The 26,422-nt window shown below is 38.0% G+C and overlaps 1 protein-coding gene across 4 annotated transcripts; it reads right to left on the bottom strand.

Moving 5' to 3' along the window:
- Positions 1 to 1,215: 1,215 nt before the first annotated feature.
- On the bottom strand, positions 1,216 to 25,649 carry epb41b (erythrocyte membrane protein band 4.1b). 4 transcript variants are annotated; one of them, XM_017703990.2, is made up of 26 exons: positions 25,582 to 25,649; positions 23,168 to 23,312; positions 22,976 to 23,080; positions 22,431 to 22,473; positions 22,252 to 22,327; positions 21,090 to 21,308; positions 18,589 to 18,676; positions 16,632 to 16,784; positions 16,274 to 16,368; positions 13,118 to 13,266; positions 12,921 to 13,025; positions 12,365 to 12,556; positions 11,997 to 12,116; positions 11,310 to 11,849; positions 10,564 to 10,722; positions 9,777 to 9,977; positions 9,034 to 9,246; positions 8,248 to 8,409; positions 7,153 to 7,368; positions 6,863 to 7,030; positions 5,492 to 5,748; positions 5,239 to 5,268; positions 5,057 to 5,119; positions 4,752 to 4,934; positions 3,702 to 3,731; positions 1,216 to 3,335 (listed from the first exon to the last, which is right to left on the bottom strand). In XM_017703990.2, exons 2-26 carry the CDS (start codon positions 23,222 to 23,224, stop codon positions 3,306 to 3,308), a joined length of 3,654 nt encoding a protein of 1,217 aa, XP_017559479.2. In that variant the 5' UTR covers positions 23,225 to 23,312; positions 25,582 to 25,649; the 3' UTR covers positions 1,216 to 3,305. The 4 variants fall into 4 exon arrangements, with proteins under 4 accessions (XP_017559479.2, XP_017559482.2, XP_017559481.2 ...); XM_017703993.2 differs by having other exon boundaries at positions 8,248 to 8,391; XM_017703992.2 differs by having other exon boundaries at positions 9,052 to 9,246.
- Between the last annotated feature and the right edge of the window lie 773 nt (positions 25,650 to 26,422).

Below are 26,422 nucleotides of genomic sequence, written 5' to 3'. Positions count from 1 at the left end.
CTGAATGTTGTTGTTTTCCACTAATGTTATTGTTTCCTGCCTTAATGATTTCTGTTTTCTTTGAATATTGCTGTTCTAACAATACTTTTGTGTTCTCTTAATGTTGTTGTGTTTTCTCAATGTTTTGATCTGTTTGAATGTTTTCGTGTTTTCCACTGACGTTATTGTTTTATGTGTTCAATGTGTTCTCCACTATTGTTATGGTGTTTTTGTATTTTCTTTGCTTCCTAAATGCTGTTATGATTTGTCTCTCTGTGCCACTGTACCCTATATATTGAATCTTTTCACATATTTGTCAGGGGTCTCATACTGTCTCCTTCTACAAGCTATAAGTAGGCTACTGAATTTATGTGTGCGCATACACTTTTGTTCAAAGAGAAGACTTTGAACTTCACAGAAATGTCAGATGGTGCATAAAAGAGACTAACCCATGAGTCACCACCCCCCAACACACACCAGCCCATGTTTATCAGACTTCACAGAGCAGGATCAGCTCAAGCTTAGCTTATTCTCAAGTGATCTGCTTTATGCTTTGTGATCTGTCTATTGTTGCTGTATTGATTGGTGACATGCTCAGTAATGTATTGCCCCTTGGAGATAAATACAGTTTATTCATATTGGTCCTAGATCAGTGCTCTTTTTCTGAGACATGGCCATTTGTACTCACCGTGTAAGTCAGTGCTTTATGACAGTCCAATTTATAAGGTCAAAAGGTGCCGATTAATCCTGTGTCTCATTATTCAGAAATAATCCTGAGCTGCAGTCAGTGGCACGACTCCAAACCCAGTCAAGCAGTCTGGTGACCAGCGACTCACCAATCAGTACAACGGCTTAGTGTTTCTTTCTTAAGCCCTGCAGTCTTCATACCAAATCATTTGTGTTTTCAGTGTGAGTTTGCTCCAATGACAGATGGCCACTTGATTGTGGTTATGAACAGAACAGTGGCAGATTTCCTAGCTGGACCACTGCGCACAGGTGTTAGTAAACACTAGAATGGCATTCAGTTTAAAGTCCTGAAGCGTGGCTGAAAGAATGGATGAAAAACTACTGTAAAATCCAAAATAAAATTTGAGGCAGTATTTTGTGATTTCACATTATCATTTTATTATTTAACTCATGGCAGGATCGAAAAATTACCCAAAAAAACACACTAAAAAAATAATGCATTGAATTAATTTGATTCAAATGTGCACAACTATAACCAACACAGTCATCTTCCACTCTTGAATGGTAATTTATTGGCGCCTCTTGATGTTCTTCAAGCAGTAACAAAAATCTCCAAAGCAATTAAGAATAGCATTTAGAATATCAGTCTTCAGCTTAATCCCTAAACTAAGACTGAGTTCAGTTTTATTGACAACACCTCCTAATGCTGGTTAACAAGTTTTACTTTTTTTTTGCTCTTGCTGTATTTTGTAGCATTCGCTATATAATGGGATAGGTTTGCCAGGTCTAGCAAAAAATCTCCAGTGTTAAGTTGGTTAAAAAGCTGCCCACCAGAAGCTGAAACTTTTATCTTTTTTGTCCCACAGGTACATTTTCACACTAGTCCAATTTGACAGGAACACTGTGAACCTGGCAACCCTGACAACTGGTGCACACGTTGCACTAAACAAAAGAAAAAGCATTTTATTCTGAATAACCAACCCTTCTGTAAGTGTGCATGTGTTCTGCCTGATTATTACTTAGGATCTCCCATTGTGTGTAAATCATACATACGTGTGGAGTGAAAATTACCGATAATAAAGACCTTACATCATATTAGTCTAAAGGAGGGAGTGTGGTCTTTTTACATTTCTTTGACAGAGGGGGTGGCATCCTCTCACATCCCTCCTCAAATCGAGCCCTGTTTATACTCTACAGAAATAAATGTTTTATTTCTCTGTGATGCTAATCCAGATTGATCTAGTTCCATTTTTTCCATTTTATAAATATCTATATATTGGCATCAGTCTCAGTAAATATGTACATGAAAAATATTGGCTATATAAGTCTAAAAAAGGTGACATTAACACAATTATTGCTAATTACTGTTAATGCTGTGAGACATTTAATATAATTGTATAGCTATAGTCATTGACCACTTTAAGAGGTACACCCAGCTTTTATCTGCACTCACTATTTCATCAGCTCCACTTATCAAATAGGTTTGTAGTTCTATAATTATAGATTGCAGTCCATCTGTTTTTCTGCATAGTTTGAACCCATTTTACCATATTCAAATGTCAGGACCCCCACAAGACCACCACAGAGTAGGTATTATTTGGGTAGTAGATCATTCTTAATGCTACAGTGATGTGGACATGGTAGTGGCATCAATGCTGCTGAAGTTTCCTTTATTGCAAACCAGTGTCACTGCTGGGCTGTGAATAGTCAGCTTACCACAAATATCCAGTCAATAGGGTCATGTGGCCAGAAAATGACCACTGATGAAGGCCTAGAGGTTGACCAACACAAACTGTGCAGCAACAGATGCACTCTATCTCTTAACTTTACATCTACAAGGTGGACCAAGAAGGTAAGGGTCTAAAAGAGCAGACAGTAAGTGGACAAAGTGTTCAAAAACTCCAGCAACACTGCTGTGTCGGATCCACTGATTTCAACACAATACACACTAACGTGTCAACACCAGTGCTATCCTGTCATGCTTTATCCAGCATTTTGGGTGATGAGAATATTTGGGACACGTTGAGTCCGCTCTGGTTCCAAGAGAAGTTTGTCAGGCTTGGGTCAAGTTCGGACTCAAAATGTGATGTTCATCGGTTCAGGCTCAGCCAGATAATTCTTGGTGCTGTATTTGCATTTAGATCAAAATTTCAGACCCAGCTAAAGCTCTAGATAGGTGCACCTAATAAAGTGGCCAGTGAGTGTACATACATATGTAATATATAAGTAATATATTTCATTGTGTGGAATGTGTGAATGATTCAGTTCAAACATTTGAATTGAATAAACACATGACGTTTTCAACACAAAGGAGTACGGGTCTCTGAATACTGACAGGAATACAGCTTCAGCAACTTGCATCTATTCTGCTACAAACCCACATTATTTACTCACTATGAAGCTTCTCACACAGGCTATAGAAATCAAAGCATGTCAAGTATTATACCACAAACAATATATAGACTGCTATTTAAATACAAAGTACAATTCTCAAAAATTCTTAAAAATGCAGAGTAACTGAAGCAAAAACACTAATAATTAAACTGATAATTGCAAAGCATCTGTGCCAATGTTTCAGTAGAAAAAGAGTTTTGAGTGCTAGCTTAATAAGTAGACGGTTGGATGGTTTTGAAGCTACATCACATGGCTGATATTTCGTCTTCTTCCACCTGAAAAATACAACCATTTCAGAGATGGTTGAGAGACTCTTTTCCTTCTCTCTCTTTCACACTGACATCATGTACTCTATAAAAGTGGACAAAAGTACATTGCATAGCTAAAAACAGTAGTAGGAACCATACTGAAGCCTAAACTCTGTACCTTTGTCCAACAGTGTGTTAAACAGTGTTAGAAACAACATAAATCAGTCAATTTGAGATACCTTGACAGTCTTTCACGTTGGGGATTTGTATACAAAGTATACAGAAAAACACATAAATAGATGTATTAGCAGTAAAGAGATTAAAATGTAAATCTTTACAAATATTGCATTGATGCAGACCATAATATATTACAGTAGAGAGAAAGTGCCTAACCTTTCTGATAATGATTGATTCCGTTCCCACCTGCAGAAGAAAATAAAGGGGTTAAAAGGATTCTCACAGATTAAAGGAATGGACAAAAATACAAAAATATTTAAGGCTGCTTCTACTGTTTTTAGCAATGCAATTTATTTTGTACATTTTAATAGCCAACAGTATGTTGTACAATGTCAGAAAACACATAAGCAAATCTATCTCTAGATCATTTAAAAGGGAACTAAAAATAAGAGTAATTTTTAATTTTGTCATTCAGAGTGCTTTGATGCAAAATGGATCAGATTTTACTCTGATTTCTTTCACAGCTACAACACAAATATAGCCATTTAATTTACTATACAAAACTACCTGTGAAGTTTTTTTCGGACTACTTTATCTTATATCTCTGCCATTAGTTTACTTTAAAATGTACGTTTTAGGCAAATGTCTTCTCAAAATCATTGTAAAATAATGTGTCAGCCTGCAGGCAGCTTATTTGTACGTGTTTCATTTAATAACTTTGTGTATGAGAACTTTTAGAGGCATTAAGCTCTTCAGATGTTGGGTTGTTATCATGAATGCTGTGAACGTTTCTGACTCTGTAAGTTTCTTTAGAATGTAGCATTTGACATAAAATCACTCTGAATGGCTTTGTTTACATTTGGAATATTTAATTATATAGAAATTAGTGCAATTCCCCTTCAACAAATCACAGAAATCAACTACTGTCTTCACATAGTACACTGTCAGAAAAAAAAATCTTGCAGATATATTTTTCCATCAAGCTACAGACAATATAAATGTACTCTTAAATGTAAACAATGGTCTTAAGGTCCAATTATGTGCCTTGATTTTTAAATGTACACTGCCTTCACTTTGACAGGGCAAAGGGGCACTCTGTACCTTTTTTATAATATCTGAAACCTTTTCATGTTTTAAAATAGAAAAAGAATACTAAATGAGCCAAGAAATGGTGTATGGAGTCAATGCAACTGCATTGTAAGCATTGTAAGCGCTGTAAGCATTGTGAAGAAGCATGAAACAGGAGATCAAGTGCGTGAGACTCACCGTGTCCATGGTGATGATGTACTGGCCATCGGTTACCTGGGGGATGTGGCCAGTGCTGTGTGTGGAGAGGCGTTTGTCCCACTCGGTGGGGCCAGACACAGGCACGTCCTCCATAAAGATCCGCTTCAACTCCCTGACACTAGCATGATGCTTCAGTACCACTTCCTGAGTCACATCTAAGTCCTGAGAAAGAGAATGGGTGTATGTGAACATATAAGCTTTTTTCATCTTTTCTGCGGATTCATGAAGCTAAAATCATGACCTATCACAAGCCAAACGAATCTCCCGTTTAAATGTCCACAAACCTCCAACATTAGCAGGCTGTGACGGACATAAATGCTTTCACCCTCCATTCTCTTCATCATTCTCTGTCATAAAGTAAAAACAAGAAGGCAAACGGTGAAGCATTGGTAAATAACAAGTGTTTTAGAATGTACACTAAATAGACCGTTGGTATATTAAGTATGGATGAGACTGAGTGCCTAACCTTTCTGATAAGGACTGATACTGATTCATCCTGTAAAGGAAAAAAAGAGTTAAAACTAACTGGAACAGATTAAAGCTAGTTTTACACGGAAAATAATTTTCAATGAAATTAACAGCTGTGTGAACTGGACTTACGTTCTTATCGTGTACTATTTATCGTAATCTTAGGATGTATCATTTTAAATTTGTAATACAAATTAAAACTTGTACTGATGTCTTACATTAGTACTGCTGTGTGTGAGTGTGTTTCAGACCTCTGATTCTTGCGTGATGTCCAGTCTGTTTAGTGACTTGTCCAGATAGGTGGGTCTGGGAATGGGGACAGGTTGTGCAGTGGGAGTGGAGGTCAGTGGTTGGTCAGCTGGAAGCACTGGGCGGGGCCTAGGCTCTGGGCGGGGCTTAGGCTCTGGGCGGATCTTGGGCTCTAAAAGTGGCTTGGGCACTGGGCGGGACTTGGGCACAACAACTGGGGAAATGACTGGAGAAGGGAGGGAGGGAGGAGGCCTGAGATCTACAGAGAGAGAAAAAAAGGACCAAGAGAGGTATAAAGATTTTATTTCTTAATACAATGCAAAGCAGAGAAAACTACACAAAGTCTGTGGTGCATATGGCCACCAGAGGTGAGATTGAGTTTTAACAATATTTCTTCAAATATTACAAATATACCAAATAGTTGCCTGTTTATTAGGTTTAGTATGTCTATCTTGTATGAGTACTCACTGGCCATCACATAAAGACACTGTAGGATTATAATTATTCACTGTGTTATCTGTTGCTGCACAGTTTATCACTCACCATTTACCTTTATTTATCAATTTAAAGAGATGACCAAAAGACCACCGCTAACCAGATATTATTTGGGCCTTTCATGGCACCTTGTTGGTACACCTTGTAACAGTTAGAGACAATAACTTATCTGGGTTACAGTTTGTCCTTCCACTAGCAGTGTTGCAGGAAAACTAGTGATCAACTGAAATTGTAAAGTAATGAAATCATATATGAAAATCTATTAAGATCTATTAACATAAAATCTATAAACAAAATTTTTAATTATTAATTAAAATTACTAAAGAAGAACTAACAAAAATGGAATTCAAGCAACATAAAAAGATCAAATCTTCATGATCAACCAAATTATGAAGTAAAAAATAAAATCAAATTCAGATAAAAAGCCTAGGAGAAATCTAAATATTATCTAAAAAATAACCAATATTAACTAAAACATTTGCAAGCTGAGGTCTGCAGTCAGTAACTAGAAAGTGCAGTTCTACATGTTTTAAGTGAATATAAGTATGTCCTCTACAGAAAACACACATCTGTGTGCACAATTACTGTTTATTTGCTGAATTTAACATGTTGAAAAAATATAAAATATGGCCTGTGCAAATGTTATGTTATTTTATATTTTATTTTTTTCCCCCCAAAATGTTAAACTCAGCATTTTTCAAATTCTCAAATTTTCAGAATTTACAGAAAACTGTCATATTAAAGTTTGTTCCCTGTAGAGGAAGTGTTCACTTATTTTCACTTAGAAAATAAAAAAAAAATCTGCATGTAACTGCAGATAATACCTAATAAACTGGCACTGCATCTGTATATGTAGAGGTGTGTGTGTGTGTGTTCACCTAGGTCTTTAAGAGAAGTGTCCAGAAGTATAAACCAGTCATCCATTATATCCCTGGAAGCTGCTCTTTTCTCTTGTATGACTGCTCCTTTTCTCCTGTTCTCGACCTTTACCCGTTTCTTCCACTCCTCCAGTTTCCTGAGCTGCTCCTCGTCGGCTTTCTCGGCCACTGTGTTTACATCCAGAGGAGAGGTGGATAGAGAGATAAAATGGGGAGGTTATTAGTAGAACTCAGGGCATTAGAGACCTAAACGATTATTTGAAAGCAAAATTAACTATATCTCCGTTTACCTTTCATTATAAAAGGAGTCTGAAACAGGATAAACCAGTCTTCGCCCTCCTCTATCTCAGGCACTTCTCTCTGCATGGTTATACGAACTCTTTTCTCCTCTGCCTCGCGTTTTCTCTTTTCCTCTGCCTCGCATTTTCTCCTTTCCTCCTCTCGGATCCTTTTCTCTTGCAGCTCTTTTAATCTCCTCTCCTCTGCAAACCATGACTCTGACACCTCTGCAGCAGAGTAGTCAATGAAAAAAGCAATGAACAAAAATGAACTAAAAATCTGGTGCTTTTACCTCCTTGGCCACTTGTATTTAGCACTGTGTTAGGCTTATTTCATGTTACCATACATTTTCTGTGTTCCTTAGGGTATGTGCTTTATTTTCATAAGAGGTCATTTCAAAATAATAACTAAGGTTTTATTTACTATATTGGCTTATTAGTGGTTTAAATGTTTACTTCATTAATATTTGGTGGTATTGCCTTTTAATTGCTTCCTACCCTGCAAACATGCTCATGTACCCTGTTTTGGCCCACTGTAAGTCAGTGCACAGTCCAATGTGAGCTCACTGTGGGCCCTTAATGGATTTGGGAGGGAAGTACACCACTGGACTTGCCCACAGATAACCTGACACAGGCCCACTGTGGGTCACTCCACACTGGTCCCAAGACATTTTGCCCACTGTGACCCCTTAATGGAACTGAGAGGGCAGTACATTGCTGGGCAAGCCCAAAGATGTTTTGCCCCCAATGTGTGCCCTTGATTTCCCATGTATTGACATTTATTTTAAGATTGAAGCTATTTCACTTTTTATTATTCTATTTATTTTTCATTTTAGCACTCTGTCCTCCATAGTGTTTACATGTGTGTTTAGTTGAGGTTTGTGTGGTTAGAAGGTCTTTGAGGCTGGAAGTTTCTAGACATTGGACATTCTTCTGCTTCAGCATGGAGTCGTGCACCTCACATGCAAATGAAACCTTGGTGAGCCATATCTTTAGACACTTCAAGCTTTGGATCCTGATTGTGGTTTATTTTGGTAATTATGATGCTATCTGAATAAGTAATTTTAGTAAACAACTTATTAGCAAGTTGCAGACAGAATTAGATACCTAATTCTTCAGCAGAATGCTCTGGCAGCATGGCCTTCACCTCTCTTGGAGGCACAGTTTCATCCAGCAACATTTTCTGTTCTTGCTGTCTTTTCTTCTCTTCCTCTTTTACTCTCCACACTTCTTCTATTTTCATTCTCCTATCTGTGGAGAAGAGAGTATCTGTGGTTGCAGAGATAGAAGAAACAGACAACAAAAACAGGATGAAGGAATGACCAAGAACCATCTAGAAAAGAGCAGAATCAACCTTGTGCTGTCTATAGCTGCAATGATTAGTTGGTGGATTGTTTACTTAAAAATACCCTCTATTATGCTGTATGTAATGTTCCTATGATACTCATGGCCATTCTGGGAAATTGCAATAGAAGAAAGAAAGTGCAGGGGGTGATGTGAGTTAATTGTTTTCTTACACTATAAAACAAGAAATCATTTGCAGAGACCAAACATCGATTGAGTGATCAAAACAGTAGAAGGTATAATAGTTCCATTAGCCAGTTAACTGAACAAGAGTCAATATAAATAATTTGGTTGGAGTATTACTGTGTATAGAGGTGCACGGCACTGTAAGGTAAAGCCATAGTTGAAGAAAACTTTTTTGGATTTCTACTCTTTTACTATTATCATTGTACAGAGAAACTCAGGAGGTTCACTGGTTGTTTAGGTCATAAATAAAAAGGCTACATTTTTGCTGTAGACATCATGACCTATGGTTTTCATTACTGCCATTGTAATAAATTTGTAAAGTAACATTGTAAAGTATATGTAAGCAAGGGGTGATGCACTTACTCTGATGTATATCTTTACCTGAAGGAATACTTCTCTTCTCGAAAGGTATTTGGTCAAAAAGCAGAAACCAGCGGTCACTTTCTTGCAGCTCGTCTGGAAGCCTCGACACCATTTCAAAAGGCATTTCTATCTTTATGAAGCTCCTTTGCTCTTCAACTAGTCTCACTTTCTCTTTTGTGGTCTCTTCATAAACTTCCAAGGTTCTGCCAAACACTGGAACAAACAAGATGTACAAGTACACATGTGAGGCTGTGGTAAGCATACATATTGATTTTAAAATTTTACTGGCTCAGCTATGTTTAAATACACTTATAAATACTCCATTTTCAAAGATAAAGAAGCACACATCAGATGAATTCTGTATTAATGTGCCAAGATATTACTAAAAACCACTGTGCTGTTCAAGGAATAATCTTTGACAGTGGGTGGCATCAATAAAATTCAATATCACAATACTCTCCAAATAAATAATCACAGTATTTGATGTGATAGTGAAAGTTAATACCAATATGCATACCAATATATAGCCCAGCACTAATATGTTGCTTAGCAACCATGGTATATAGATAATGAACTACACTTCTTGAGAGAAGCCTTCTTTATTGTTATTATTGTTATTGGTAAGCTATTTTTTTAGCATTAGCATATTTAATCATAATGTCTTTTGTTTATTTTTGTTAAAGCTTCAGGTAATGAAGCCCGATGCAAAGCAGATCAGCTTCTTGAGTTTTGTGAGTGTTTACTTGATTCTTTAGGAGAAGCATCCAGCAGGTAAAACCAGTCATCCCTCTCGTCTGTCTCTGGCTGCTCTTCTCTCCCTTCTGGGAAGGAATATTGTGTGGTTATCCTCATCTGACTTGATCGCCTCTTCTCCTCTTGCAGTCTCATCTCCTCCTCCCATCTTCTCTCCTCTGCTGCTACAGGTGCCTTGACGATTTCCTCCACTAATGAAGCCAAAGAACAAAAATATATTAATGTGCATGCCTTTTGCAGGACTTCTCAGTTTTTAAATTAGTGCAGGCCGAGCACCTGAGGCTGAGCCTACACAATAAATAACACAAAACCTGCATCCAATGACTTAATATTGCTAAAAATTTTGTCAAAAAATCACAGTCTAATTTTGACATTTGCTTTTACAGTATGATTCGTGTGATATATCAACTAGTGTGTTTTCATTTATTGAGAATCGTGTCAGGGTCTAGTTTAAGCACAGAAGTGCTTACATTCTCCAGTTTCCACAATTTATACTGAAGTGATCTGTAGTAAACTGTTTCTTCTTCTTTCCTGATCACTTATACACACCAAATGAAACCTCCTTTGCTTTATGTAAAGTTTGGCCTTTTATAAGGGTGTATAACGGTGCGCAATTCCTGTACCTAGACCCATTGGACCCACTTTTACTAATTTCTTTGATTTGAACCCACTAAATGTACATATCAGAATGACCTAGTGATCCTTCTTAATATTTACAATATAATCCATTACGTGAAGAAGCAACAAGTATAAGATCTGGTGCAGTTATAGTTGTACCTGAAGGAGCCCGTGGAAGATGTGTGGCCCACTGTGATCGTGGAAGCAGTTCCAGTAGAATATGCCAGACATCTCTGACATGAATTGGCGAGACCTTTTGCAGTGGCTCCTCTTCCAGCAGTTTAATTGTCTCTTTCCGCTTTGCCATCTCAATGAGATCTTTCAGTTTCAAATGCATTACAACATTATTGTATAATCACATAAGGTACGAATATGCAATTCTGGCAAAACATTTTAATTTACATAAAGTTGCTTATAAAGCATCTAAATCTTTGAGTAAACGAAATGTCAACACTACTGCTACAAATGGCAATTTAAAGTGGTAAAACTGAATTTGAAATTTCATTTTCATTTCAGCCCAAAATTGTACATATTGAATGGAAAATTTCAATTCAAACATAAGACTGCATTGCCATTTTACATAATACATTTTTATTTGAATTTCGCTACTGATGCTTCCATCATCATTTTTCCTTTATTCCAACAAAGTCAATCAGCCAAGACATGTTTATGGTTGCTTATACATTGTACAAATATTGTACAAATTTGTACAATGCTAGCTAACTCCATTATTAGCCTCAACTCCTGTGCAAAAGGAGCAAGACACCAAACGTGTCTTGGCCGACTGAGTACATTTGGGCTAAGGGACACCCGCGTAAATCTCATCTTCCAAATGTACTGTCTTTATGTTTTAGAACATGTCCTTCATCTATGATGACCATTCTAGAGCTGTTAAGATGGCATACCTGCAGCGGAGACTAAACTCCTGCGATCCAACAGAATGTACCAGACGTCATATTCATCTCGTAGTTGCTCCTCCTGTTCCTGCAGTTTCTGCTCCAACATTTCTACTTCCTGTAATCTGACTTTCAGGTCTTCCACATCTTGCAGTCTTTGTTCAATACTCTCCACTTCTAGCAGTCTTTTCTCTAATCCCTTAATGTTTTCCTTAGAAGACTTCTGACCTTCTTCTATCACAACTTCCTGTATTTCCTCTACTATTTTCACCCTCCTTATCATTTTTTCAACAAAATCCCCTTCAGTATGCTCCTCAAACATGTCTTCATCCTGTGTTCTCTGTTTGGTAATTACAACTTTCTGCAATCTGTCTCCATCACCCTCTTCCACTAGCTTTTCTTCTATAAATGTCTGCAATCCTTCACGTCCTTCATTCACAAACTGAACATCTTTTCTTATTTTGACAATCTTAATGCTCTCCTCTGAAGTTCTCTCCTCCCATTGTTGCTTTTCATATTCCTCTTCCTGCTCTCCAGCTTGAGGAAACACTGGGGTGAAAGAAAAGAAATATCAGTGCACTAATCTCAACTGTCTCCATCACCTGCTCTTTTAGATTAGTCCAACAGGTCTCTTGTATATTACCTCTATGTTGTGTTAATATTTCAATGGAACAAAGAATATGGTTGGTAACTTACATGGTGCTGCCTCCTGTTCCCAAAGTGAGGTTTCAGATATTTTGGGGTAGAGGAGGTCCATCCAGTCTTCAGAATTGTGCTTCCAATACTTGGGCAGTGCCCTTTCTAATTTTTCAGTATCTGCAGAATGTTTACATTCTGTTAGGCAATATGCTTTGGTCTAACTCAACAAAATTCTTATAATAAGGCAAAAATATGCATGTTTAAAGAACACATACATAATGTAAAAGTTTTTTCTAAGGACTGTACATCTAAGCTATTAAGGAACCTCTAAGAGTATGTCTCACTTCAGAACTACGTCATTACAAAGCTTATGACACAACTAAGATTAATTAAGAATGAAGAGGTAAGGAAAAGTGTGAATTTGCCTGAAGTCAGGGAGACTTGTTTGGGAAATGAACGTGAACCAAGCAGCTGAAACCACTCTTGTTCTTCCTCTGGCACCTCATCCTCCTCCTCTTCCTCAAGGGTCCCTGTCTTTATGTCCCTATGTCTGTGTCTGCGAGTCTTCCTATCTACTTCTGTGGATACCAGATTCTCTTGGTAAGTATAGGTGGTATCTGTAGACACAAAGCAGGGATTACTAGATCGTACAAGTGCTTTTGTACACTCATACATACATTCATACACATCACAGTTGTTGGAACGAAAACCTGCAAATCAGTTTTGGTCATTTTTGATTTATCTGTGAACTCCCTTTGGCCTTTACATTGTGTCATAACGAATAGCATCTTGTTCCGGTAACTGTTGTAAGGATGCTTTTTTCCTTCTCCTGTAAAGTTAACTTTTTGGAGATACAAGGTTTTGTTTGGACAGCAACAACATATTTCATGTGCCACTGCCTGCCTCACAACACCAAAGCATGGTAAAGCACCAATGCTTAACAGTTGAACTTGAGCAGGTCATTTTACACTGGACTTTTACCTGGGACAGAAGTGGGTCTTGAGCGGTCAAATTTGAACACGTGGAACCAATCATCAACTTCCATTCGGGTTGGACTCCTCAAACCCTGAAGCATGCTTTCCTTTGCTGGAAAGTATCATTGTAGGTAGTGTTATGAAATACATACTCATGCGCACACATTATGAAAGATCAATGTATGCACAGATATATGCCCACACCTTTTTTCTTGATGGCACAGTGTGCGATGGGTGGACCTGGCCGCTTGATGTTGGAGCTGGTCTCTAGAGTTTCGGTATGAGTGTTCCTACGGAAACGGAACCTGGAGCCTAGTTGCACAAGTCCCTCATACTTGTCTTGCCGGTGGTTTCTAGGAAACAAATGAATTACATGTTAATGTGTCTTTAATCCTAAGAGGTCTATTGTTTTGCTATACTATTTACATAATTCATTACACAACACTTTACATTTATATTCAGGTTAAATTTTGTAGGGACAGGTTTGAGATTGCACATTCTTCTGTTTGTCAAACAATCACAAACCCAAATTATTTTGCACTTGCATACACAAATGTGGTACTGATGGGAACTTCTGAGTATGGACTTTCAGTAAACCTTCTGTGCTTGTTTCAATCAGTGGTGGATTTATGGGGCCCTCTGGGTGCACATTTTTTAAATTAGTGACGCAATGGTCTACATCACAGAATGCTAATCTTGGCAAGTGAAATCACTTAAAACTCTTAAAATACTTCTGTTTTTGAGATTACAGTAAGATTATTATAAGATTATTTATTTTAAGAGATCCTATTATTAACAGATGTATTCAGTGAAACTGTCTACTACACTGGCAAATTTTTGTGCTTGTTTTAAGAAATATGCTTGAAACAAGCAAAATTATCTAGTGGTAGACTGAGATGTAGAAATAATGCATGAGGTTACTTTTTCCAGGAAGTAAAAAGTAACAATCACATATATTAAATAACCAACAAACAAAATATAGCTCAAAACAATAAAGGGAACACTTAAACAACACAATATAACTGCAAGTAAATCAAACTTCTGTGAAATCAAACTGTCCACTTAGGAAGCAACACTGATTGACAATCAATTTCACAGCTGTTGTGCAAATGGAATAGACAACAGGTGGAACTTATTGGCAATTAGCAAGACACACTCAATAAAGGAGTGGTTCTGCAGGTGGGGACCACAGACCACTTCTCAGTACCTATGCTTTCTGGCTGATGTTTTGGTCACTTTTGAATGTTGGTGGTGCTTTCACACTCGTGGTAGCATGAGACGGACTCTACAACCCACACAAGTGGCTCAGGTACTGCAGCTCATCCAGGATGGCACATCAATGCAAGCTGTGGCAAGAAGGTTTGCTGTGTCTGTCAGCGTAGTGTCCAGAGGCTGGAGGCGTTACCAGGAGACAGGCCAGTACACCAGGAGACGTGGAGGAGGCCGTAGGAGGGCAACAACCCAGCAGCAGGACCGCTACCTCCACCTTTGTGCAAGGAGGAACAGGAGGAGCACCTGCCAGAGCCCTGCAAAATGACCTCCAGCAGGCCACAAATGTGCATGTGTCTGCACAAACGGTTAGAAACTGACTCCATGACGATGGTATGAGGGCCCGACGTCCACAGATGGGGGTTGTGCTCACAGGCCAACGCTTGGCATTTGCCAGAGAACACCAGGATTGGCAAATTCGCCACTGGGGCCCTGTGCTCTTCACAGATGAAAGCAGGTTCACAATGAGCACATGTGACAGACGTGACAGAGTCTGGAGACGCCGTTGCTGCCTGCAACATCCTTCAGCATGACCGGTTTGGCAGTGGGTCAGTAATGGTGTGGGGTTGCATTTCTTTGGAGGGCCGCACAGCCTTCCATGTGCTCGCCAGAGGTAGCCTGACTGACATTAGGTACCGAGATGAGATCCTCAGACCCCTTGTGAGACCATATGCTGGTGCTGTTGGCCCTGGGTTCCTCCTAATGCAGGACAATGCTAGACCTCATGTGGCTGGAGTGTGTCAGCAGTTCGTGCAAGATGAAGGCATTGAAGCTATGGACTGGCCCGCCCGTTCCTCAGACCTGAATGCGATTGAGCACATCTGGGACATCATGTCTCGCTCCATCCACCAACGCCACGTTACACTACAGACTGTCCAGGAGTTGGTGGATGCTTTAGTTCAGGTCTGGGAGGTGATCCCTCAGGAGACCATCCGCCACCTCATCAGGGGCATGCCCAGGCGTTGTAGGGAGGTCATACAGGCATGTGGAGGCCACACACAATACTGATCCTCATTTTGACTTGTTTTAAGGACATTACATCAAAGTTGGATCAGCCTGTAGTGTGTTTTTCCACTTTACTTTTATATGTGACTCCAAATCCAGGCCTCCGTTGGTTAATAAATTTGATTTCCATTGATGATTTTTGTGTGATTTTGTTGTCAGCACATTCAACTTTGTACAGAACAAAGTATTCAATGAGAATTCATTTCATTCATTCAGATCTAGGATGTGTTATTTGAGTGTTCCCTGTAATTTTTTGAGCAGTGTATATATATATATATCCATCCATCCATCCATCCATCCATCCATCCATCCATCCATCCATCCATCCATCCATCCATCCATCCATCCATCCATCCATTTTCTAAGCCGCTTCTCCGTCAGGGTCGCGGGGGGGAGCTGGAGCCTATCCCAGCAGTCTTCGGGCGGAAGGCAGGATACACCCCGGACAGGTCGCCAGTCCATCGCAGGGCAGACACACAGACACAGACAGTCACTCACACACAGGGGCAGTTTAGCATGCCCAATTGGCCTGACTGCATGTCTTTGGACTGTGGGAGGAAACCGGAGAACCCGGAGGAAACCCACGCAGACACGGGGAGAACATGCAAACTCCACACAGAGAGGACCCTGGTCACCCGGCCGGGGAATCGAACCCAGGCCCTCCTTGCTGTGAGGCGACAGCGCTACCCACCACGCCACCGTGCCGCCTATATATATATTTTTTTTTGTGGTATATACACAGTTGTATTAGAATAGGTTCTTTAACATCAACATGTACAATCTTATATCTAATTTGTTTGTCTGGTCAAAGGCTGAAACCTGGTTTTAACCAAATGTTTGGAGAACTCTACAACATAACCATCTTCCAGTATCCTGGTTTCCTGATTCTCTCCTTTGGGGCAAGATCAAAGATTAACAGCAGAGGCGGTTCAGGACATATACGCCATGAGAGACCATGTAAGGTAAATTTTTTTTAAGATCTCTGAGATGACTTTAATAATTGTAACTTTACATAACAATGCATTCAATTATGTTAGAATACCATATCAACGTTTTAAAATCTTACTACACTCATTTGTAAATTACCTGAAGAAAGCATGGTTCTCCACAGCAACCTTCCACAGGCGTTTAGAAGCTCGGTAGCTGGACAGGATGTAGTTGAAGGTACTTTCAGTAGCGTCCTATTTAAGAACCAAACAGGTAATTTATTATTTCAAAATCCACAATCTAATGTATTTAAAACTCTTTATTGGGGAGTCTGTTTCTGCTTTAAACACTCTTGACAGGTATAGACATATTTTATAAATATTTATAAATAATGATGTGTTAAAGTATAAATTCATTATATTCTAAATGAGTTAATGCATAAAAAGGTTCTTCTGTGAATATGCTGGTTTCTCTGCAGTGCATAATTGAACATTCATATTTCATCAGGATTGGCTACCTGTGTGTGGCGGATCCTGAGTTGGAATTTGTTGCGGATGTAAGAAATCTTCAGCACTCTGGGCCACGGGAAACTCTGTGTCTGTGTCTTGCCCTCATACACCACAATTCCATCAGCGGACACACCCAGCATCACATCTGCTCCATTGACGTCCTATACAAAGAAAAACAACAAGCAGAAAATATCTACCATTGACCCCTTTAATCCTATACTGTAAAAAGGAAAGCTTCTTAAATGGTTCTTTGCTTGGATGTATGGTTCAAAGAAAAGAAAGTTTAACTGATGCAGAACCTTTATGCCCTTTATGAACGTTTGAAGGATTCTTCACACTCACATATTTCTTACACAAATGGAACATTGGCTAAAGTAACATCTGCCTTTAGATCTACAGGAAAGACATCAGTAAAAACAGGGTTGGACGTTGTGGAAAGAGCACATGTAATGGAAAACAGAAGAGGAACTGTTTATTAGGTGACAGAATGTTCTATTGTATACGAGAGTTCAGTGGTGCAAAAACCATAGGCACTGTGGAAAGAGGTGATATGGTCACAATAAGCCATCCTTCACCATTTTATTGACAACTGGGCAAGTGCGTGTGTGGTGTAAAGTAAAGCCCATTCCCTAGCCAAAACGTCTAGGGTAAGGGTGTCCCAATTTTTGTCGAGATGGAGGGGTAGAGCGAAGTGTTAGAGCTACATGGTCCTCCAGACGGAGACTTTTCAGAGGCTCACTGCAAACGGTGTTATGAGAAAAAAAACCGACAAGATGCCTGCGTGAGCGACTACACCCACAAATGTATGTTCTCCGATAAAAATATGATAACCATTTGTATTACCTTTGTTTAATGCCGTTTCAATGCATTATGGTCGTTTTCTTCGTAATAAGCATAAAAATCGCTAAAAGTATGCTAATGTCTCGGTAGCTAGCTAGCGTTAGCTAATTTTCTCATCCACCGTAAGTAGCCCAAGGAGCTCTGACGCCTGAAGCGCCAGAATGTAACTGCTGCACCATTTAAGGTGGAACGGGAAAATTCGAACAATAACCTGTTGAATATCTGACTTCAGCTTCGTATCACCAAAGACTTAGCGGTGGTCGATATAAATAATGGTCTTATATCATCTCTTTGAAAGCATATGATGCCCTAACTGTAACTAAAGCGCAGCAGTGAGGTTACTGATCTTTTCCCTTCTCCGCTATCACTGAAGTCGGGCTGGGGCGCCTACAGAGCGCCGCTAATAGCTGTTAATGACGCGATGCTTTTTAAAAATTATTATTATTATTATTATTATTATTATTAGTAGTAGTAGTAGTAGTAGTATTTGAGGTTTGTCCCATTTCGCAGGGCAACTACGTTCCAAGGAATTAGGGTAACAGTCGAAAACAAGGGGAAGGGGTAAAAAGAAGAAATGGGATTGGGCCTAATAGTGTGTAAGGGTACAGTGAGGGAGACAGACTGAGGGGATATCATTTGGAAGAATATAGTACTATCCCTCCATTATAGTTGCAAAGACTTGTAGAATCAATACCAAGGTGCACTGAAACTGCCCTAGCAGCGTTTGTGGGGGCCCAACACCTTATTAAGACACTTTATGTTGGTTTTTCCTTTAATTTGCCACCCACCTATACACAAAATGCACATAGGTTTCATTGCTGTTGGCAAATAATTTACAGTAGTTGCTAGTAATAAACTTTAAGATTATAATAAGTCTAGAATTTATTGTAACACTGACACAAAGAAAAAGATAGCCAAAGAAAATTCCTAATAATATGCATCATCATATCACCATTGCTGTTGGAAAAAAAAAATCTCCAATTTTCATGTTTACATATGATTTGAAAAGGCCAATTGTACTTTACATTTCCAAAATTAATTAAGATTAAATCTTGTTCCATTAACTTACGTTGTTAATGGAACAAGATTTAATATACAATATACAAGTGTCGTCTCATATTTTACCTTAGCAGGATGCTGGTCCACTCCGTAGAAGGGGAGCATCATGGCATTCTGCAGAAAATTCTCATCAGCCTGAGCAGGAGTCATCGAACTGTAGCGACACACATACAGAGAATGAAACTGTTTGTGTAAGTATTACTGTGTGTGTATGCATTTGCATGTTTGGGAACACTTAGACTTAAAAAAAATTTTACTATAAAAATGCATGGTCTTTGAACATCTTTGCCAATTTTCAATAATTTTACATATTTACATAACATATTCAATAGCAGAATTTAAATCTTGCCATTTTTGTTTTGCAAAAACTGCAAAGATGTTTTCTTCCACTGCAGCAAAATATTTTAAGCCTGTGCTTTCAACAATAGTTTTGAACAGAAAACTGTTAAATTTGCAATATCTTTAATACCAATACTCCTCATACCAAGGAAGATACATTGATGAAGGACAAGTATTGCAAAAAATACCTAAAGGGACAAATGTGCTCATAATCTGCATCTGCTATAAAATATATAACCACCGGCAATAATTTAGATAAATAAAGACTGGTTTCCTCGTACTTAAAATTGATTGAATCAAAACATAAGTAGAAGCCAAAATGCTTCATCACCTTCCCATTGGCTTATTTTGAGCCCAAATACTTGGGGGCCAGTATGCAAAAGGGAGCCTTTTGCCCCTCATTTTTCGTGGAGTACTTGCACCACAAACATACATTTACATTTATACTAATTTTACATAATCATACAACCCCAATTCCAAAGAAGTTGGGACGTTGTGTAAAACATAAATAAAAACAGAATACGATGATTTGCAAATGCTTTTCAACCTATATTCAACTGAATACAGTACAAAGACAAGATATTTAATGTTCAAACGGATAAACTATTGTTTTTTGCAAATATTCACTCATTTTGAATTTGATGCCTGCAACACGTTCCAATGAAGTTGGGACACTAGCGACAAAAGACTGGAAAAGTTGAGGAATGCTCAAAAAAACACCTGTTTGGAACATTCCACAGTTGAACAGGTTAATTAGAAACAGGTGAGTGTCATGATTGGGTATAAAGTGAGCATCCCTGAAAGGGAGCATCCACTTTGTGAACAACTGCGTGAGCAAATAGTCCTACAGTTTAAGAACAACATTTCTTAATGTGCAATTGGAAGGAACTTCCATACCATAATATCATCAAAAGACTCAGAGAATCTGGAGAAATCTCTGCATGTATGCAGCAAGGCAGAAAAGCAACATTGAATGCCCGTGACCTTTGATCCCTCTGGTGGCACTGCATTAAAAACCGACATCATTCTGAAAGGTACATACAGGTTTTGGAGCAACATATGCTGCCATCCAAGCAACATCTTTTTCAGGGACGTCCCTGCTTATTTCACCAAGACAATGCCAAGTCACATTCTGCACGTGTTACAACAGCGTGGCTTCGTAGTAAAAGAGTGCGGGTACTAGACTGGCCTGCCTGCAGTCCAGACCTGTCTCTCATTGAAAATGTGTGGTGCATTATGAAGTGCAAAATACAACGGAGACCCTAGACTGTTGAGTAAATGAAGTTGTACATCAAGCAAGAATGGGAAAGAATTCCACATACAAAGCTTCAACAATTACTGTCCTCAGTCCCCAAACGCTTATTGAGTGTTGTTAAAAGGAAAGGTGATGTAACACAGTGGTAAACATGCCCCTGTCCCAACTTCTTTGGAACATGTTGCAGGCATCAAATTCAAAATGAGTGAATATTTGCAAAAAACAATAAAGTTTATCTGTTTGAACATTAAATATCTTATTTTTGTAGTGTATTCAATTGAATATAGGTTGAAAAGGATTTGCAAATCATTTCTGTTTTTATTTATGTTTTACACAATGTCCCATCTTCATTGAAATTGGGGTTGTAAAAAAATCACTTCAAAAGCAAATGTATTGCTCACTCCCAATAACTTCCAATAATCATGTGGTCTAAAAATATATTATAAGTAATTTAAAAAAATAAAAGAAAATAAATTAAAAAATTTTAATTTTTTAAAAACAAAATATAAATGTTTAAATCACAATTATCCAGTGACAGAGTAACACTTTTTGAAGGGCAGTGTTCATAATTCTACATGACACCTACATAAGCCTCTTGATAACTGACAGAGTTATAGACTTTTATAAAGGCTTATTCCAACAAGCATTATTGGTTCCAACACTGTTTCAGGTGAACTGAAATCAAACTGGACAAAAGTAGCCTTTATGACATGCTTAATGGAATAAAACCTTATAAAAGACTATATAGTATCTTTATGTCATTTGTCATATAAGGCTTACATAGTTGTACCCTTACGAATGCCATCCTAAAATGAAGCTATCCCAAAAATTCCAGAGGCGGTGATCCCAGTAATGCCATCATTCAGATGAAAATTGTTAAATATGTTAGAGAATACACATAATAAACACCTGTAATAATAAAAATCTAAAGGAGGCCATTTTTAATTGGCAGTGTATGTGTGTGGATATGTACTTGTATGTGCGATGCAGCTCAGTCACACTCTCCTCCAGCTCTGGTGTCTGATTGGGTGCAAGGGCAATAGTACTGAGGTACCCCGGCCCATGCACATCAGGGTCATAATCTCCAAACTCCGACTGGACAATGTATGACCCCAACACTGTCAGCATATCTAGTGGACAGGGCAGACGATTGGTCATGATGTCCGTCCTCACCTGCAGACAGAGTAAATATCTGCACAAAAAAAAACAAAAAACAATATAATAATATGTTGAGAATATGTTTTATAATCATTGTTCATGTGTGATGTGTGTATTGTTTTACTTTCTGTATAGGGGCCAAATGTCCTAACAATGATCAGAAACAAAAGGATTCTGATAATTTGTATATCAGCAATATAATATATATATATATTGCTGTTGTGGGAAGAAAACTGAAAAACTTGTCTCCATTTTTGTTGTTTTTCAGTTTTTGGCCTAATTTGAAAGTGCCTGTTACCCTTTACATTGTGTGCATTTCATGATGAATGGACTAAAAGAAATGATCTAAAATGACTTGGAAAGTCTAGTTCGATTGACTTAAAGTAGGATTTTTCCTTCTCCTGTAAAGTTACCATTACATTTTGGAGATGTGAGGTTTTCCTCTGACAACAACAACAATATATATATATATATATATATATATATATATATATATATATATATATATAGTTGTTGGATCAAAACCTATCAAAATACTTCAATTTCAGCGTAAGTAAATGGAACCAGACATTTTGGGCCATTTCTTTTAGTTTGTTCTTCATGAAATTTACACACCATGTAAAGGGTAACAGGCACTTTCAAATTAGGCCAAAAACTGAAAAAAATTGAGATATGAGGTTTTATTCCAACAGCAGCGATATATATACCATGTGTGTATTTCATGATGAATGGACTGAAAGAAATTATCTAAAATGACTTGGAAAGTCTAGTTCGATTGACTTAAAGTAGAATTTTTCCTTCTCCTGTAAAGTTATCATTACATTTTGGAGATGTCTCACACACACACACACACACACATACACACACACACACACACACACATATACATACATACATACATACATACATACATACACACACACACACACATATATATATATATATATATGCACATTATATATTACTATATATATTACCTGGTGAGGTCCTCAGCCAGTAAAGAGGGATCAGGTGGGTAGAACTTGATGTTGAAAGTGAACGTAGCATCATGATCTAAAGCCAGATCAAGCAGAGAAGAACATTAGCAGAACTGCATGCAAATATTTTGCTCCAAAGAAGCTCCAAACACCACGGATTGAAAAAAGATTTTACATACTTATGATCTGCTTGTGAACTTCTCTAGAAAAGTCAAGCCACACCTGAAAATAGAGAATGAAAACTGTAATGGATTTCACACATTCAAAGAACTTACAATCATCTTACCTAGTTTTGTGTATAGTTTAGTTATACAGTTGTTGGAAAAAGTTTGAAAGCCCACAGACAAACTAAGTGTTTTGTTGATTTTCCCATGTAACAATTTTTCATTTATAGTCAGTTTTGAAAAGAATGAGATGATGCATATAGGAAAACAGCATCTTGTATGTCAACCTCTCACAACAACATATATCATGAAAAAATTGAAAGTTGTCTGTAATGAGTTTTGGAACAGGTACTTTATGAAATGTACAAAAAAAACAGATCTAAAACATCTTAATTGTAATAGTTAATAATTATTGTATTATTAAATATTTATTATTGAAATATTTATTCATTAAGTTGTTGTTGCATTTAAAATAAAACATTGTTAAGTAATAGACAAGCAATTGTACATGTTTTAACAGTAACATATATGTATGCTACTAAACAGTGTTAAATGATTACCCTGTTGTTGGAGGAGTCCCATGCTGCCAGGCCAAAGTAACCCCTCTCCAGCAGGTTGAGATGATCACAAACATAATCAAACAGCACCTGGCCCACTGCATTTTTCTATAAACGCACACAAACCATCACATTTGTGATATTTGGGAGACACTGGGTGCTAACTGAGATTTGGGGGAAATAACTAAGACTGACCTCCAGGTCCCGCTCAATGTGGGTGTCATCCAAAAGAATCACTCGGCAACGGAACATTTTTGCTTCGTTCTCTGCCTCTGCCTGGACGTCTCACGCCGGCCTCCACCTCACTCACAAGCAGATGCCTTGGTTGTATCAGACAAAACTGCAACATTGAAAAAAATACACAAATATTTTAGCTTTGTCACAATTAATCAATTAAACACGATTTTGAAAGTGATTGAAAAGTGATTAGTTTCCAGTATCCTTGATGATCATGCATATTTGCATATTTTAAAGGAATAGTTCGCTAAAACAATCTAATTACATGATTATACCAATATGTAGCCAGTTATCCCAAAACATGTTTTGAAGTCATCTTGCAGCTTTGCTACAAAACTAAAGAATCAGTATGGATCTATTACCTTTGGGATAAGGGGAAAATTGTGTACATTCAATTTTTCTGTGAAACTTTAAATCCTCCTACAAGAACTGTGCGTCATTTCTTCTACAAGAACTGTTCGTCAGGAGCTTCATGAAATGAGTTTCCACAGCTGAGCAGCTGCGCACAAGCCTAAGATCTCTATGCACAGTGACAAGCGTCGGTTGGAGTAATGTAAAGCATATCACCACTGGACTCTGGAACATGGAATTATGAATCATGCTTCACTGACAGTCTGAGGGATGAAGCTAGCTTTAGGAGATGCCATGAGAATGCTATCTACCAGAATACAAAGTGCCGACAGTAAAGTTTGGTGGAGGAGGGATATCGGTCTGGGGCTGTTTTTCAGGGATTGAACTCCATCCCAAATTCAGCTTTCAAAGACATTTTAGATTTAGGTTTTATAATTTGCAGCAACACTTTGGGGAAGGACGATACCTGTTTCAGCATTACTATGCCTCTGTGCACAAAGTGAGGTCCATAAAGACATGGTTAAAGGAGTTTGGTGCAGAGAAACTGGTCTGCACAGAATCCTGACCTCAACCAGGCCTTCTCAAATGTCCTTTTGACTGAATAGGCACAAATTCCCACAAACAAAATCTTGCAGAAAGCCTTTTCAAGCCTTTTTTTGTAATGGGATGTTCAATAAGCTTATATAGGTGTGAAAGTCAGGTGTCTGCATACTTTTGGCCATATAGTTTATTTTCAGATAAGGTCAGTTTTATTTTTTGACTCAATACACTTTAAATTTTAACTCAATAAATCCTTAACATAACTGGTAGATTACTACCTGACTTCAGTTATTTATTGCATTTATTTCCAAGCTGACTGATTATTTGCACTAAAGAGTGAATGTGAGCATGTGTATTTGCATGTGTGAGGGACAGTAGGGTGCCCACCCAGGACCGCCCTGTTGTGAGATAGGGCGATGGGTGTTTTAAGAAGATAAACAAGTGCCTCACTCACATGCACGCACAAATACACACACTGACACAAGTGAGCTAAATGCTCACTGCGCAATCAAAATTGATAATTGCGCCATTCATTAATATCATTACTTCAGGGACTAAAATACATTCAGATTAGATCTAAAGCTATACTTATGGTCCTTTCATAAAGGGTTCCCCACTCTTTCTTTAACCAGCAGTAGATAAGAATAGGCGCGGCTGAAAAAACAACACACTTTACAGGTCCTCCGCTCTGCTTGCAATATATGTGAAGAAATATTAGATTTATAAAAAAGTCATGTGCAAAAGTTTGTACACCTGTGGTTCAATGACATGATTTGTTCATTTTCTAAATAATAAGATACCATCTACAGGGAGCAAACATCTTTTTTCTCTACATCTTAGCACACAAATGTCTATTTAATTGCTGAAATATTAAACTATCAAATATAAACTGTGCTATAACCTATAACCACTGATCCACTCCAAATAAACAGTAATTGTACATCACATGGTAACTCGGATTCATCTTGTCCTATCAATGTTGGATTCATCTTAAAGTTTGCTAAGCATTTGAGCTTCTGTAGATCGTTTACATAGAGTATCCAGAAACTTTGCTAAAGTGATGTACAATGCACAAATATATTTATATACATTGACATATATGTCAGTATTTATAAACTAGATGTGTTTATCAGTTTGCTGGATTTTTAAACATCCCTTTTCTCTCTGAAAAGGTTGCTGCAATCTGTATTGAATTTGCAAATATATTGCCAAAAGTACATATGTAATATATTTTACTCTTATAGAAATTCTGCATGTCAAATCTGGTCAATTCTATGTGTCACGTTTTTCACTGAACTGACTAAACTGCAGTTAAGGCAACTATGCAGTGCTCTGCATTATCCAGTGAAGCTCCAGCTTCATTGAATTTCCAATTTAGTCATTAACATCAAAAGCTCTTTCTTACCAATATTTCATCAGCAGTATACAACAAACTGGAAAATAAAAAAACAGGCAGTTTTAGTGCAAAACAATCACCTTACCTGATCATGTTACGTGTTCGCTCGTATTCACTTGATTTGTCTACTGTAGGTCCCAGAGATGTGGGCGGTGACTCAACTGAAGCTCCCATGACGTTAAAACTGAGATAAGTGAGAAGAGAGCCTCCAAAGAAAATGGATCTTTGAACTTACATGAACAACAACCAAAGACTTCTATGCAGATTTATATAGCTACTTTATTTCTCCTTAACATTCACAGTACAGCAGCATTATTAGGTTAAGGGTGTCCAAAAGAAAAAGATGTCAGGCAAGTTCACTGGATGATTTCTACTTTTGGCCAAAGTTATCAAACTCAGTGGGCAATTGTACCTTGTGAAACACCATACATATATGCTGGAATTAGACAATGTGCAAACAAACCTGGAAATTTAAAACTAGCTAACTTAAAATTGGACGGAGCACTGGATTAATAAAAAATTTACAGGCATGCTGAAATGACATACAAAGGAATCCCCAGGGCTGCCCTTACTCTTATATTTGTCTGTAGCTTACATGATCCTCATTACAGACAAAACAGGAATCATCAAGTAAATCCAGTTTGAAGACACTATATTGCCAAAAGTATTTGGTTATCTGCCTTCACACGCGTATGAACGTGCAATCGCATTCTTAATCCGTAGGGATTCATATGATGTCAGCTATAACAGCTTCAGCTCTATTTTTGACCATTCTTCCAGAAGCGCATTTGTGAGGTCAGACACTCGTGTTGGACAAGAAGGCCTGGCTCACAGTCTCCGCTCTATTTCATTCCAAAGGTGTTCTATTAGGTTGAGGTCAGGACTCTGTGCATGCCAGTCAAGTTCTTCTACACCAAACTCGCTCA

The sequence above is a fragment of the Pygocentrus nattereri genome, chromosome 24 (genome assembly GCF_015220715.1).
Source record: "Pygocentrus nattereri isolate fPygNat1 chromosome 24, fPygNat1.pri, whole genome shotgun sequence".
Taxonomy (NCBI): Eukaryota; Metazoa; Chordata; class Actinopteri; order Characiformes; family Serrasalmidae; genus Pygocentrus; species Pygocentrus nattereri.
Note: the sequence above shows the minus strand (reverse complement) of the source record. Positions and strands in the feature narration are given on the sequence as shown.